The sequence below is a fragment of the Apodemus sylvaticus genome, chromosome 20 (genome assembly GCF_947179515.1).
Source record: "Apodemus sylvaticus chromosome 20, mApoSyl1.1, whole genome shotgun sequence".
NCBI lineage: Eukaryota > Metazoa > Chordata > Mammalia > Rodentia > Muridae > Apodemus > Apodemus sylvaticus.
This window is the reverse complement of record NC_067491.1, coordinates 26838265-26851823: the sequence shown is the minus strand read 5'-3', so window position 1 is coordinate 26851823 and position 13559 is coordinate 26838265. Positions and strand designations below refer to the sequence as shown.

General features: G+C 38.6%; 1 protein-coding gene across 1 annotated transcript in view; it reads right to left on the bottom strand.

The window, feature by feature from the left end:
• Nucleotides 1-1229: 1229 nt before the first annotated feature.
• Nucleotides 1230-13559, bottom strand: part of Ptprq (protein tyrosine phosphatase receptor type Q) — a 205250-nt gene continuing 192920 nt past the window's right edge. Inside the window, exons 40-45 of the mRNA XM_052165264.1 lie at nucleotides 9998-10132; nucleotides 9682-9807; nucleotides 8194-8342; nucleotides 7512-7647; nucleotides 1661-1784; nucleotides 1230-1267 (exon numbers count right to left, since the gene is read on the bottom strand). Of these exons, the coding sequence (XP_052021224.1) occupies nucleotides 1230-1267; nucleotides 1661-1784; nucleotides 7512-7647; nucleotides 8194-8342; nucleotides 9682-9807; nucleotides 9998-10132 (708 nt within the window). The remainder of the gene's footprint in view (nucleotides 1268-1660; nucleotides 1785-7511; nucleotides 7648-8193; nucleotides 8343-9681; nucleotides 9808-9997; nucleotides 10133-13559) is intronic.

Sequence of the window (13559 nt, the reverse complement as noted above, 5' to 3'; positions counted from 1 at the left end):
AATCATGCTTCAAGGTAACCCAATTCATCAATGTTCAGTTTTATTAGTTCTTACATTTTTTGTATGTATCATTCAGCAGAAATAAAACACAAGGTATACTTCTTATCGCAGAATTAGGATAATGAATACTATCTACTTATTTTGACTGATTCTGTGACAAAACAATTTCAAATAGTTCAATTATATACAGAGAAAAGAGAGTTAAAATGTTTTTATTTTTTAAAATGTCTTATTTGCTCCAGCCTTGTTCATTTCTTTAAGTCACACTAAGTATGCTTCTTTATAATCAGACCTTGGGTAACAGCTCTGTTGGCGCCACAGAAGCGTGTCACTCATCAGCTTACATGCATGCAACACAGTGTATACTTTTATTGCCATTTTTATACATTTCTACTCACAAACTTTTCAAAACTGGTAGTGTTGAGTGTAAATCTAGCTGACACATACTTTAATTTGCTTGGCTATGTATTTTGAAATAACGGTGGGTGCAACCCACCTGTGCCTGCTGGTGTGCCAGTGTAGGCAGGCTAGAAAGAACTCTATAACTTCATAGGTGAGGTTGTACTTTGAAATTCCCTTTTCATTACTTGCAAACTGAAGATCACAGTCCAATTTAGACAGCCTTAAGTTTTCTCAGAGAGCTACTGTGTGCGGAATAAAGGTTGAGCAGCCTCGGCAGTGTCACAAGGTTACTGTTCAGCTGCTCTGGATCAGTAGATGATATCTCAACACTCATAAAACAGAGGATTCAAAACCCAGGGGCGTGGGTGGAAGTGCAGATCTTTCTGACAGTCTTGGAAGTCGTCCATAGAAACATCAGCACCACCCTAGAGGCTAAAATAACACTACCAAATTAACATCTACAGCTTTTGTTCAAAATGGCATCCAATATGTGGGGGAAATGTATTCTGAAACATGTATGATTAAATAACAATAATTTTATATTTGGCTTATTTCAAAAATAATTGAGGACTTCAAAAAACTTGCATGATGTATTTTCTTAAGCATTTTAAATACACAATATGTAATTCTATTTAAAACAAATAACTATCTTATATGATGGTTTTCTTATAATCAGCTGTTGGTAAAACAACCAACCCAGTTAGTGAGGCACAGTCTGGGGAGCAGGAAGGTTTCCTTTGCCTAGTTCAATTTAGAAGCAAGAGGGAAAATTTTGGCTCCTGGGATCTGAAAATTCTGTCTTCCAGTTGTCATCTTCTGTCCACATTTTACATGGTAGTTTCTTCCCATTCAAGCTCAACATCACCTATAACGGATAGTAAGATGTCAAAGACGGTATTGCAGATAACAGTTCAAATGTTTGAATTCTCTTTTTATTTCTGAGGTTCTACTTATATTATTTCTGCCTTCCCTATCCTCCCTGAACAACTCACACCCCCCACATACTTCTTTTGCTCTTTTTCAAATTCATGGCCTCTTCCCCCCTACCACCACCATAAATTGTTTTGGAATTTTAATGGTAAAACACGTTCAAGATTGCAAAGGTTATTATCTCAATTAGGTAATAGAGAAATGAAAAAACATGATACAGGCACTCAATGAACTTCTCCAGTATTTTAGTAATCTCGGTTATGCTGAAGTTAATAGTCCTGCAGTAGACAGTAAGCTAGTGAGTTGTGTGAGTCCTGTGTCTGCCCACCTTCCATGGCATCCAAAGAGTCCATCTTCTGAAGTGTAGAGTAGTTAACAAAACAGACGGGCTGATGACCTCCTTTATTTGATAAAAGATCCAGAATGCACTGGTGTAAGAAGATATACTGTGCCTGGACAACAAGGAACAAACATTGAAATGAATGACAGGCTGTCAACGTTTCTTATAAAGTGGGTTAAATGGATACCATGGAAGATTAACTGAATTTGACACAAGTGAAATGAGAAACAGAATTATAGTTTATAAATTATTTTCTTCTATTTCCATCATAAGATTTGCTAAATTCATGTGGTTTCTTATTGGCTCAAGAGGTTGTTTTTATTAGGTATTTGCCACTAAGTGCCAAGAGTTAATATATTCTGTCTTGCTGTATGAAAAAGTAGGTGTGTGCTGTATGAAAAAATTGATATGTGAGCTTCCTTTCTCCAAAAGGACATAATTTAGTAATTTCTCAGTACTTAAAAATACTTCTCTTTTAAAAAAAATCACAGATGTTATGTTTACTTGTGAAAGTTATGAGTGAGCATTTTCAAATACTGAACAGCACTTTTGAAATATATTTGGTAATTCTGCTAGTCACTGGGACATTTGACTGGCCCAATGCCAGAGACTATTTCTCAATTTGTAAATACATGTTAGTTAGATATTGAAGTATCTTAACATGGAAGCACTGGGCGAAGACTTCTAATGTTCCAACTACATGTCAGGATTGAACCCAGTAGCATCTACATGGCTAATGCTAATGACCTGTAGGCATTGCTGGAACATTGTTCAGACTATGAAAGTGTATATTTTAAGCCATACTAACTCTTCCCAACAGAATACACATAACATTAAAAGAATATCATCAAGTATCTTAGTAAATATATATATATATAACTGATTTTGAGAAAACACTTAAGAATGATAATTTTAAATGGTTATATTCGTATCAGTTAACATAATGATTTGACATGGTTTTTGGAAGTTTTCAGTTGTTTTTCTCTGCTGGAATTGTTTACCACTAATGGCAATGTTTGTTTCTTCATGGACTCTAAAACCTTCCCAGTAGAGCTTCGCCACTAGAAGGGCATCTCTATGAGAACTCTGTGATATTTAGTGCTAAATTCCAATTGGCAATAGCAGTTCATGGAACATAGCAATGGTGTAATAAATATTTGTTTACTTCATCTCATTTAATTTCTGTAGCTACCCCATTTGAGGGCAGATGTAATTTAGAGAACATGAAAAAGTCATGAGAGATCAAGTTTTGTACTCACAGATGATCAAATTACAGTATTTGATTTTGTTAAGACATGAGGTCTAGTCAGGAAATAACAATCCTACTGAAATTTTCAGTACTTTACTTTTTATAAGAACAATGTTCCTCAAATTTACAGCATGCAGTGAATACCACTATTAATAGAAACCAACACAATGCAATTATTTTAAAAAATAATTCACACTCATGAATTTTGGTATCTTTGAAAAGCATATTTGAACTTGAAGTCATGTTTGATATTTGAGGCTTTGAGCTGTCAGGAATTCATCTCTGTTGGAAAGAATGATGATTGTAAACTCTGCCAGGAAAGCAAGCCAAGCTGTGAGGTAGTCCTGTGGGCTCCAAGAACCTTCTGGCATTGTGTGTTACTGCCAAGAAGCAGTAGAATGTCATGAAAATTGCTGTTTCTACCTTTAACAACCATACTATACTACCTTAAGAATTCATTTTTTTTCCAGATGCTCAATCCCTTGGTCCCAGGAATCACAAAACCTGCGCTGTGATATTTAAAGGACATAGCATATATAAAATATGTAGCAAAAGTATGATCAGTTAATTTTTTTCTTCTTCCACATAAGTTTATGCCAGCTAACTTCCAGGATAACCCAAAGCAGGAAAGAAACGAATCCACATCAACCATTAATCAAGGCATCCTTTCAGGATGTAATAACGCTTCAGATCTTTCTCTCAGGATAGCCATTTGGATGTCTCTTTGTCTTAGTTATGAGTTGTGTCCCTTTGGTGACTTTCAGTGGCAGGATGTTGCTGAGCCTCCTGCCTTCCCACTCCTGTATTCACTTACTATAGCACATGCTGAGATGGAAACATCCCTCATAGAAACTGAAATCACTCCCCAGTGTAACAGAAGAAAATAAGCCATGGCTCTTCAGCAAGGCAACACCATTTTATAAGGACTGGAGACAGGATATAGTCATTTTTTTCTGTTTTTTTATTACAGAGAAAAGGTAAATATGGCATAACATCAGGCAACTAAGACAGAGGAGAGCTTCAGAGCACTGATTTTTCTGCAAGGAGAGGATGCAGGGAGATCTTGTAGGATATGTACTGCATCCTGGACACGATACTTGGTGCTTTAGATATTTGTTTTTACTTAGTGCAGATATCATGTTTGTGTAAATGATAAAGCTTGATAAAGAAAACAGCTTGAAGTCTCAGAGCCAAAAATCATCAGAGCTCAATTCTGAACTCAGTTCTGACTTTGAAACATTCTATTTAAATAATTTCCCTATCCAACCTGAGTTTACTCTGGTTGGCTAGCCAAGAAGTTCATAACATATCAAGTACTAAACTAGGAATATTTTTAATTGGTGTTCTTGATTGAACACTCTTCACAAAGGTCACTTCCACAAAGTTGTAAAGTCTGGCAAGGGATTCAACTCTTATTGTTTGAAGATGGAATCCAGTAAACAATTAGCTCCACTCTGTCCTAGACAAGAGAGCCAACTACTAATTCTGTCAATACTATTGTATGCCAGCGTTTACCCTTAAGGGTTTGAGAAGAAAAATGTTAGTTTTCTTTCTATCCTTATTTCTATTTTTAACTAAAATTAAAAAGGAAATTGAGTTTTTATCATGGCTAAGAGTTTGGGTTGATACTGGAATTTTTATAAGACCCCAAGATAAGGAGCAACCATCTGATTCGTAGGGCCTACTACAAAATGCATATGCTGTCTTTTACCATGTCAATATGGGTGGGGGAAGTCTCAGAAGGCCCCACCACTAGCTGAAGAGCTACATGTAGTCAATGGTTGCAGAGGGAGAGTCAGTTTTCCTTAAGATTGGCAAAGCTTAATTGGTCCTTAAGCCCATGTTCACACAGGCAACAATAATTGAACTCAGAAGTGGTGTGTGTGTGTGTGTGTGTGTGTGTGTGTGTGTGTGTGTGCACATATGAATAATTATGGAAAACAAGGATGGCATTTTAGAACTACAGAATTTCGAATTACAGAAAATAAATTTATGAGAAGTATATGGTGGTGGGAATTTGTGTCTATAATGTATTATAAATTGTAATAATAGTGACTTTATATTAAACTTGTCAAAAGTTGTTTCATCCAAATTAATCAGTGATGTAAAAATTAAACCAAATGAATGGTGCTTTAGACTACCTAGATTTATGAAGGCCGCCATTGTCATATGCCATATTCTGTTTCTGAAGCAATTTGAGGGAAGACTGATATGTCACCCACTTGTCCCCTGTCAGCACACAAGAGGATGGACATAAACATGACCTAGTTTGAACTATCTAATCCTTCCAGATTTGGGGTGGTGGTGAATGAGTCCTACAAAAACAGTAGAGGTTAAAATGTATAGATTGCATGCAGGCTCCAGTGAGTGAGAAGAAATATGCTTGGCATTCTTCATGCTTCTAAAGCCATATTGTGCCATATCACAAGGTAAAAATAACAGCATCATTAACACTCATGCTATAAGAAGACCTGCAAAAAATGTATCACTCCTTCTTGTAACATTTATTTATTTGATGTGTAGGGATGTTTCCTGCCTGTATGTCTGCACACTGGGTGTGTGCAGTGCTGGAGGAAGCCATACGAGGGAATAAGACTTCTCTGGGAATTTAGTTTCCGAACACTGTGGCTGCTTGGAATTCCACCCATATCCTCTAGAATGGTGGTCAGTGCTCTTAACTGCTGATCCATCTCATTTTAAAAATTATAACTACTTAAAGTATGCTTAAGGAATTTTTCTCCATATAGTTTCTCTTAAGAAAGCATGTATATAGGAAACCCAAATGATTAGCATGAGCTTTAAAGAAGTGTTCCCTCCCTACTTAATTATCCCTATCTTACAATTTCTTACTTTCTTTACATTTTATAATTCACATAACTGTACAATGTATTTGTAAAAAAAAAAAAACTAAATTGTGCTGGGTTTAATTACTTAATCATTTCCCCCAATAAGTGCTGGGTATCTGAAACCTATGGTATCAGCCCTGGAACAGGGAATATACCACGGGGTGGCATCAAAGATCTGCAGTCCAAAAATATTGAGAGGTACCCCAAGTGTGAGAAATGTTGCAAAAAATGAAACTTTATTTTGTATTGTCAATGCACAGTCACCTAAGATACTACAATGCACATTCATCTAAGATACTTCACACTTAATAGTCAGGTCCTTTCTCACATTTAGCACCAGCTTTGCCTTCTCAGATTTTAGTGAGTTTGGTAACACTTGTATTTCAGCTTATATTTTGGAAAACATTGATGTGAAAGACCTTTGCATTTACTGGTAGAAAAATCTATGTAATTATATAGTGTACAAAGTCCAGTGAAAAGGAATAGACGGAAAGAACTTGTATGTTTTAGTTAAAGAGATAGACATTTGAATATTGGTTTTAACTACTTGGAGTATCGCTTCTCTTCTGGGAACTTCTGCTTCCTTGCATATAAAGTAGATCCAGTAAAAACTAGACTGATATTTGTTTTTCTGCTCCTATCTACTGATAAGGATTATACAGAGACTACATAAAACAATTTATGTAAAGGATCTGATATGTTACTAGGAACACAACAGGCATTAGGTAACTATTGGTCTCATTTCCATTATTCTATGTACTTCACTAATAACAAAAGAAGTCTCTATTATAGATATCTTATCTAAAATAATAAGTAAAAGTTCAGTTATTCAGCTGATAACACACTGCAATAATCACCAATACTAATATGCAACAGAGATAAAATCATACAAATGAAATACACAGAAACTCATTAAAGTCAATGTTAGTCATTTTCTTCCAACTACAGCCTGTAGGGCATTTTGAAGAAATGCCTCTGCCGCGCCATCCATTTGCCTAAGAATTTCATGAATTCATTGTTTCTAATGGCTGAATAGTACTCCACTGTGTATATATACCACATTTTTTGCATCCACTCTTCTGTTGAGGGATACCTGGGTTCTTTCCAACTTCTGGCAATTATAAATAGGGCTGCTAAATGAGGTAATCCAGACTCAAAAGATGAATCATGGTATGCACTCACTAATAAGTGGATATTAACCTAGAAAACTGGAATACTCAAAACATAATCCACACATCAAATGAGGTACAAGAAGAACGGAGGAGTGGCCTCTTGTTCTGGAAAGACTCAGTGAAGCAGTATAGAGCAAAATCAGAACAGGAAAGTGGGAAGGGTCGGGTGGGAAAACAGGGGGAGGGAAGGGGACTGATGGGACTTTAGGGGAGTGGGGGTCCAGAAAAGGGGAAATCATTTGAAATGTAAATAAATATATCAATAAATTAAAAAAAAGAAATGCCTCTGAATTTATTTTCTGCACTTTTCAAAGTCGCTAAGTGTTAAATACTAAGCTGTGTTGTAAGTTGTTTTCTACACACCCACCAGCAGCACTAATTAGGATGTACAGTCAGTTAAAGTGCCTAGGCAGATCTTTAGTTCTCCTATAATCTTCACCCTCTTCCCCTCACTAGATGTTTATAGTAGAGGAAAACAGTTTGTCACCTTGCAGGCTGTGTCAGGAGGAATCTCCCATGTACAAATGCTAGGGCTGGCAACCAAGAGTTGAGCATCAGTTTAGGTATCTTACCAGGTTCTGCACCATGCACATTCTCTCCCCCCTCAGTTCAGCTACTAGTCCATATATGTCCACAAAATCATGGTCATTTATGTGTTGTGTTAAATGGTCCAGGGCAATGAAAACTCCTGTTCTTCCAACGCCAGCGCTGCAAGGAGAACAAGATTGCGGGACATTTGTCAGCAAAGGCTGAGTCATGTTGATGCTGTAGATAACAGTGACATATGATGGATACATTCTGAGAAGCTGATTTTCTTATCTGAGGGTTAGGTTGTTATTTGGAGATTCTGGATATTGATTTTTATCAAAACTATATTCAGATAAAGGAAGATGCTCTGTTCTAATGCTCTTTATCCTAAATACACACACATGCCAATAATGGGCTGGGATTTTTAAATGATTTAGAGATCTTTGAGAAGCATAATCTAGTCATAGATTAAAAAAAGAACTCCGTGCTGATAGCGATCTAAGTTTGCTTTGTGATACATGATCCTGTCACCCTCTTTGGCCATTTGGACATTTAATAAGCTACATTCTGGTTTATCTTAGCCAATGAAATGCTTGGAAATTATCAACTGCGACTAATCGGAATCTACCTTCTATAAGAAAATGAAATAGTATCATGACACAACAAGTCCTCTTCAGATTATAGAGCATTCTGAGTATTTGGCGAGTTCTATAGCATCTTACTTACCTGCAATGCACAACCATAGGGGTAGTGTCGTGTGCTCTGCTTGTTCGCACCAACTTCACAAAGTGAATTAGAGGGGTGGTGTTTTCAGGAACCCCATGCTCAGGCCAACCAGTGAAGTTACACTGCCGGACAGTCATGCAGTCTCCATGCTAGGCAAGTTGGCAGATTAATGAGTGATAACATGAGTTTAAATGATAGGACTGACAAGGGTGAACAATGCCTTAGCATTCACGGGGTACTTCATAAAGGTGACCTTTTACTAACCAGGACAAATCCTGATCACATAATTTCTAATGAGATCTTTTACTGTTATAATGAACAGGATTGAGGCTGTCTATACAGATCAGTGGCAGAGGTTTTGCTCATCATACAGAAGACTCTGGGTTCAATTCCCAGTGCAAAACAAAAGAAGAGAAAGGAGAAATTGTATGTTATAGAAGCTTATAGATTTATGTGTGAATGGTATCAGCAAAAGAGCTTCAAAAAGATTTGAATATAGATCATAAAATATACTGTAATGTAGCATGAAATTCTGCAGGCTAAGATTTGAAACAAGCTTTACATAAAACAAGTACATAAATACATTATCTATATAAAACAGTTGAGTATTATATCAGAACAGGAAAGACCTTATGTAAAGAGTTAGTTATAAGAGAGTTGTTGGTACTATCTCTTCTCTGGTAGTTCTGGATGAAAAAGAAAACCAAGAGGCTGGGAGATGTGAAATGGTTGCCATGAGACATGGGAAACAGCTTTCTCATCCCCAGCATCCAACATGAATAGCCAGGCATGGTGACATATTTCTGTAAACCCAATGCTGTGACAGTGGGCAGGCAGTGTCAGAGACAAGTGCACCACTGAAGCTCACTGGACACTCAGCCTAAACAAGGTGACATGCTTCAGGCTCAGCATGAGTTTCTGTCTGGAAATATAAACGTGACAACCAATCAAAGAAAGACTTCCAGCATTGACCACTGGCTATTTATTTACTCAAGCTTGTGTACCTACATGTACAGGTGAACCTGTGCACATAGTGCACATAAATCTGTACATAAGTACATGAACCACATATAACGTACACACACTTATTCACACACACACACACACACACACACACACATTACTCAAGCCTTTATGACTCAGAGATGAACGTCATGAAAAACTACTATCTTAAATAATATAGTTTCTTCATATAAAGGAAACCCAACACTCTAATCATTTCTCCCTTTTCCTATTTATGTTTTAACCTATGAGTTTGATGTTAATTGTTTGATATAAACTGTAATCACATGAGTCAAAATGAGACAGTAACATCCATACTGGAATGCATGCATCAAATCAAGATATTTATAAAGCAATAGAAAAGCACAGTCAGATACATATCTATATGAATAAGGGTTAATTCAAGTATTAATTTCCCTTTATACATTTAAGTCAGTGATATTTTATACCATATTCCCTTTTCTTCCTTTTTAGTTTTAGTTTTACCCTTTCAATCTTCAGATCCCTGATGGTCCAATTGATCTGAGTGTCCTCCATAAGCTTCGTAATTACTATGTCTCCAAAGACTGTCACTGGCTTGTTGTCCTCTGGCCAGTACTGATGGCATCTGATCTGCATGCAGAGAAAATCAGCAGTCATGAGCCACTGTGAAACAGTTCTTTTCAATCATCAATGCTACTGAGTTGAGGCTGCATAATACACAGATTTAGTTGATGACCTATACACAGCACTAGTTGAAATATTCACAAATATTAACACAATCATAAAACAGCACATTGGCGAAGATATGTCATATACTCACCCGTCCTTTCTCAAAACACTGTGTGAGCATTACTAATGTTTTCGCTCTGGTTTCCCATACCATTCTCCAGAAATCTCCAACCGTTCCTGGTAATGGGCCTTGGGTAGCAATAAACTCATTTGGACATAAATATCCCTAGAAGGATGCAATTCCACACACAGCATCATTATTTATGTTCAAGGAGCATATTTTTCCTTTTGAGCAATACTAGAAATATGTTAGTTGTAAAATGACATGATTGTTAAAAATATTATTTACTTTTGAATGGTGAATAATCTTAGATACTCCAACATTCGAATATGAGCTAGAAATCCCCAATATATTATAGTGCTAGGACCTTGGTAATAGACTGTGTATAGGGCCTTAGATATACAGGTGACCTGAATAATTTCTCCAGAGGAAGAAAAGGAGGACTTACAGAAAAGGGAATTCATATGGAAAATCAGTCATTTGAATTGACTATATTAAATTTGAATTATTAAATTTTCAAGTTGAAATATTATACAACTAGGCATATGCAGTTGGAATTAAAAATAAGTTCTAAGTAGAATATAATATGACAAAGTCATCTGAATGGATGAGATTATCTGGAACTTTAATTTAGGAAGAGATGGTAAATTCAAGGATGAGGACCTAGGTCCTTTCCATTCCAAGGCTTGCAAATCAATGTGATGGGAGGCAATTGGTGTCTAATAGAGGAGAGTCTGAACTTCCAGGGTACATGAGCTGACATTAGATGAAAGATTCCTGAGTAGTTAGCCAGCGATCTCACAATCAGCGGGGCTTTTTTTCTTGTTTGTCTCTTTGAGCCTCCTTGGCATCAAGCATGATTTGAATAGTCTGAATAGATATGGAAAAAGAAGAATGGGGAGGGGGTGAGCACAGGGTGGAAGACCGTAGTGTGAACGGGTGCAGCCCTACTGGGAAAAGTGTAATGGTGTAGGTGTGTAATCCCAGAACTTGAGGTGTGGAGGCAGGAGGATCAGGAGTTACCTCTGCTACCCAGTGAGTTCCAGGCCATCCTAATGTACAAAAAACCTTGTCTCAAAAAAAAAAAGAGGAGGGAATAGAGGCTGGAGAGGTCTCAACAGTTAAGAGAGCCCAGTCTTCCAGAGGGTCTGAGTTTAGTTTCTATCACCCACATCATACTGCTACCAAGCACCCATAATTCAAGCTCCAAGGTATTCGAGGCCTATTCTGGCTGTCGTGGGCAGCCATCCTGACACAGGCATGCACATAAATACATATGGACATAAGATTAAAAAGTTAAAACAATCTTTAACAGAAGAATAAGGCTACAACAGAATGAATACAGACATAGTTAGAAAGCTCTGATATAATATTATGAGGCTTCTTTGGTAAGAGGAAGGTAATCACAATGTGGTTGCTTGGTGTCTCAAAGAATAACACTAATGGTGCAGAAAGGAGAAAGATAATTCTCAGCCTATTGTCTGAGAGATGAGGGATGGGCTAATGAGAGATGAGGGCAGTTTATCTTGGCCACGGCAAAATTAGTAAGTCTATAGCTGCAGGCGAAGAGTGGCAGGCAGCGTTTTCTTTGTGCCCCTTGTATCAGTGAGATAGTATAGCCATTGGATTTAGGCAGACACGTGGGACAGGCCTTGGAACTGAAAGGAAGAAGGAAATAATCCCGAGAGAAGGGACATAAATGGATTAGGGAACCGTGGCATGACTGAAAACCTCTGCTTAGTAGACCTGAGTTTAAAGTGGTGTGGTCATGAAAAATTCTCCAGTCCTATCTAGTGGAATTGAAAATTCACACAGAGTTTTCTATAAACAAGAGAGGGAAATTTATCAAGAATGAGAGAAGAAGAAAAATCATTAAAGAAATAGAAGACAGAAGGAACAAAATAATGGAATCTGAAGTATAAAAAGAAGGTGAAGTAATAGTTGGAATGGAAAAGACTGAAATTCTGATAAGATTTACCGGTTAGAGGTTATAGTAGAGAGGGTGAACTGTCAAGTTCCAGTGAGCTGGGAAGAAGGATTTGGAAGACTGTGGAAAGGCTGCTTTGCAGGTCGTGAAAGGGTCTGTGCTGTGAACACTGATGATGCCAACCAGAGGGCAAGCCACTGGGAGAGGGCGTGACAATAAATCAACATTCAAAATGGATTCTGACATCACCAAGAGTTAGGAGAGAGGTAGTGCTGGGAGAGCATCTGTAGTCCTGGAGTTGAATCTAAGAATCTTAGAGGTAGTAGTTAAAACAAAAAGCAGATAGGTTACGTGTAATTTTAAAAATGCACACTAGCTCCAGCTAGACTCTAGCAGCCTCCCTTTCCTCCCTGTTTGATGCTGAAAAACGGCCATCTAGCCCCGGTTCCTACGGCTGGCTTGCTAAGCCAACCCCAATTTGTCCTTCCTGAGGACACCTGGAACTACCGCTCATGTTCCTCAGACTGACCACCCTGGGGCTGGCTATACCGATCACCAAGGACCGCTCTGCAGTTTCGCCCTCTCTCTTGCCCACCTAAATCATCGCAAATGGAAAACACCAGATGTGGCACCGTGAAAGGCAGTCTGTGGCCTGGTTGAGTGAGGCTTACTCCGGAGACCCAGTAGAATATTCTACAAGGAAGGAACTGTGTGCAATGCTCCCAGATACTCAGGCTCCTGACTCCAACTCCATACTCCTGACCCCACAACTCCATAATACTGTGGCCATCAATCATGTAAGGCCAGGCCCCTAGTGTTCCGGCTGGACTTCACCCCCACAGTTACCTGGCAATAGCCAGGTAACCCAGTCCAGTATAAAGGGGGATGCAGGGCCCCTCCTAGCTCTCTTGCCCTTATACTCTCTTTTTCCTCTTGCACCTCCTCCTCCCCCGACCCCGTTCCCTCTCTCTCCCCATTCTTCTCCCCTCTTTCCACATGGTCATGACCAGCTCTCGCCCCTCTATCTTTTCTTTCTCTCTTTACTTGTCGGTCCCTTTTCCTCTTCCTATTTCTCTTTAATAAAGCTCTAAAACTATGGGCTGCCTCTTCCTATCAAAACCTGCCGTGTAGGAGCAATGGAACAGGCCTCAGTGTCTCCAGTCGCCAGAAAGGACCCAGGACTTCCCTGCCTGGCCAGGTTTCCACTACAGGTACACGGGGACCTGGGACCCATGCCAGAATGCCCTGAGTTCTGGGCAAAGACCTTTCCCCTAGCCAAGCAGACTCCCTCTGCAGATACACAGGAGCCTCCATCCCTTCACAGGTATGTGGGCCCTGCTCATTTTCCCTATAACCAGACAGCTTTAATACTTGCATCATTAAATCTCCAACCCCAATGTGCCCGTACAAAGAACATACAAAAGCTGCACGCCTACACTGGGCAGATATACCACTACACTACTCTATTCCCCAGCTATGAGATCCTCTGCTACCTGCAGCAACTCTAAGCCATGCGGTTCTGCTCCATCTTCTACCTCCTCTTCCTCCATCTTCCCCTCTGTCTCTCTCCTTTCCTAAAATATCCAGCCTCACCTTTCTCTTCTGTTGCCCAATCACAGGCTCTAGCATTTAAGTTAATCCAGTTAAAAATGGAGAGAAAGTTCA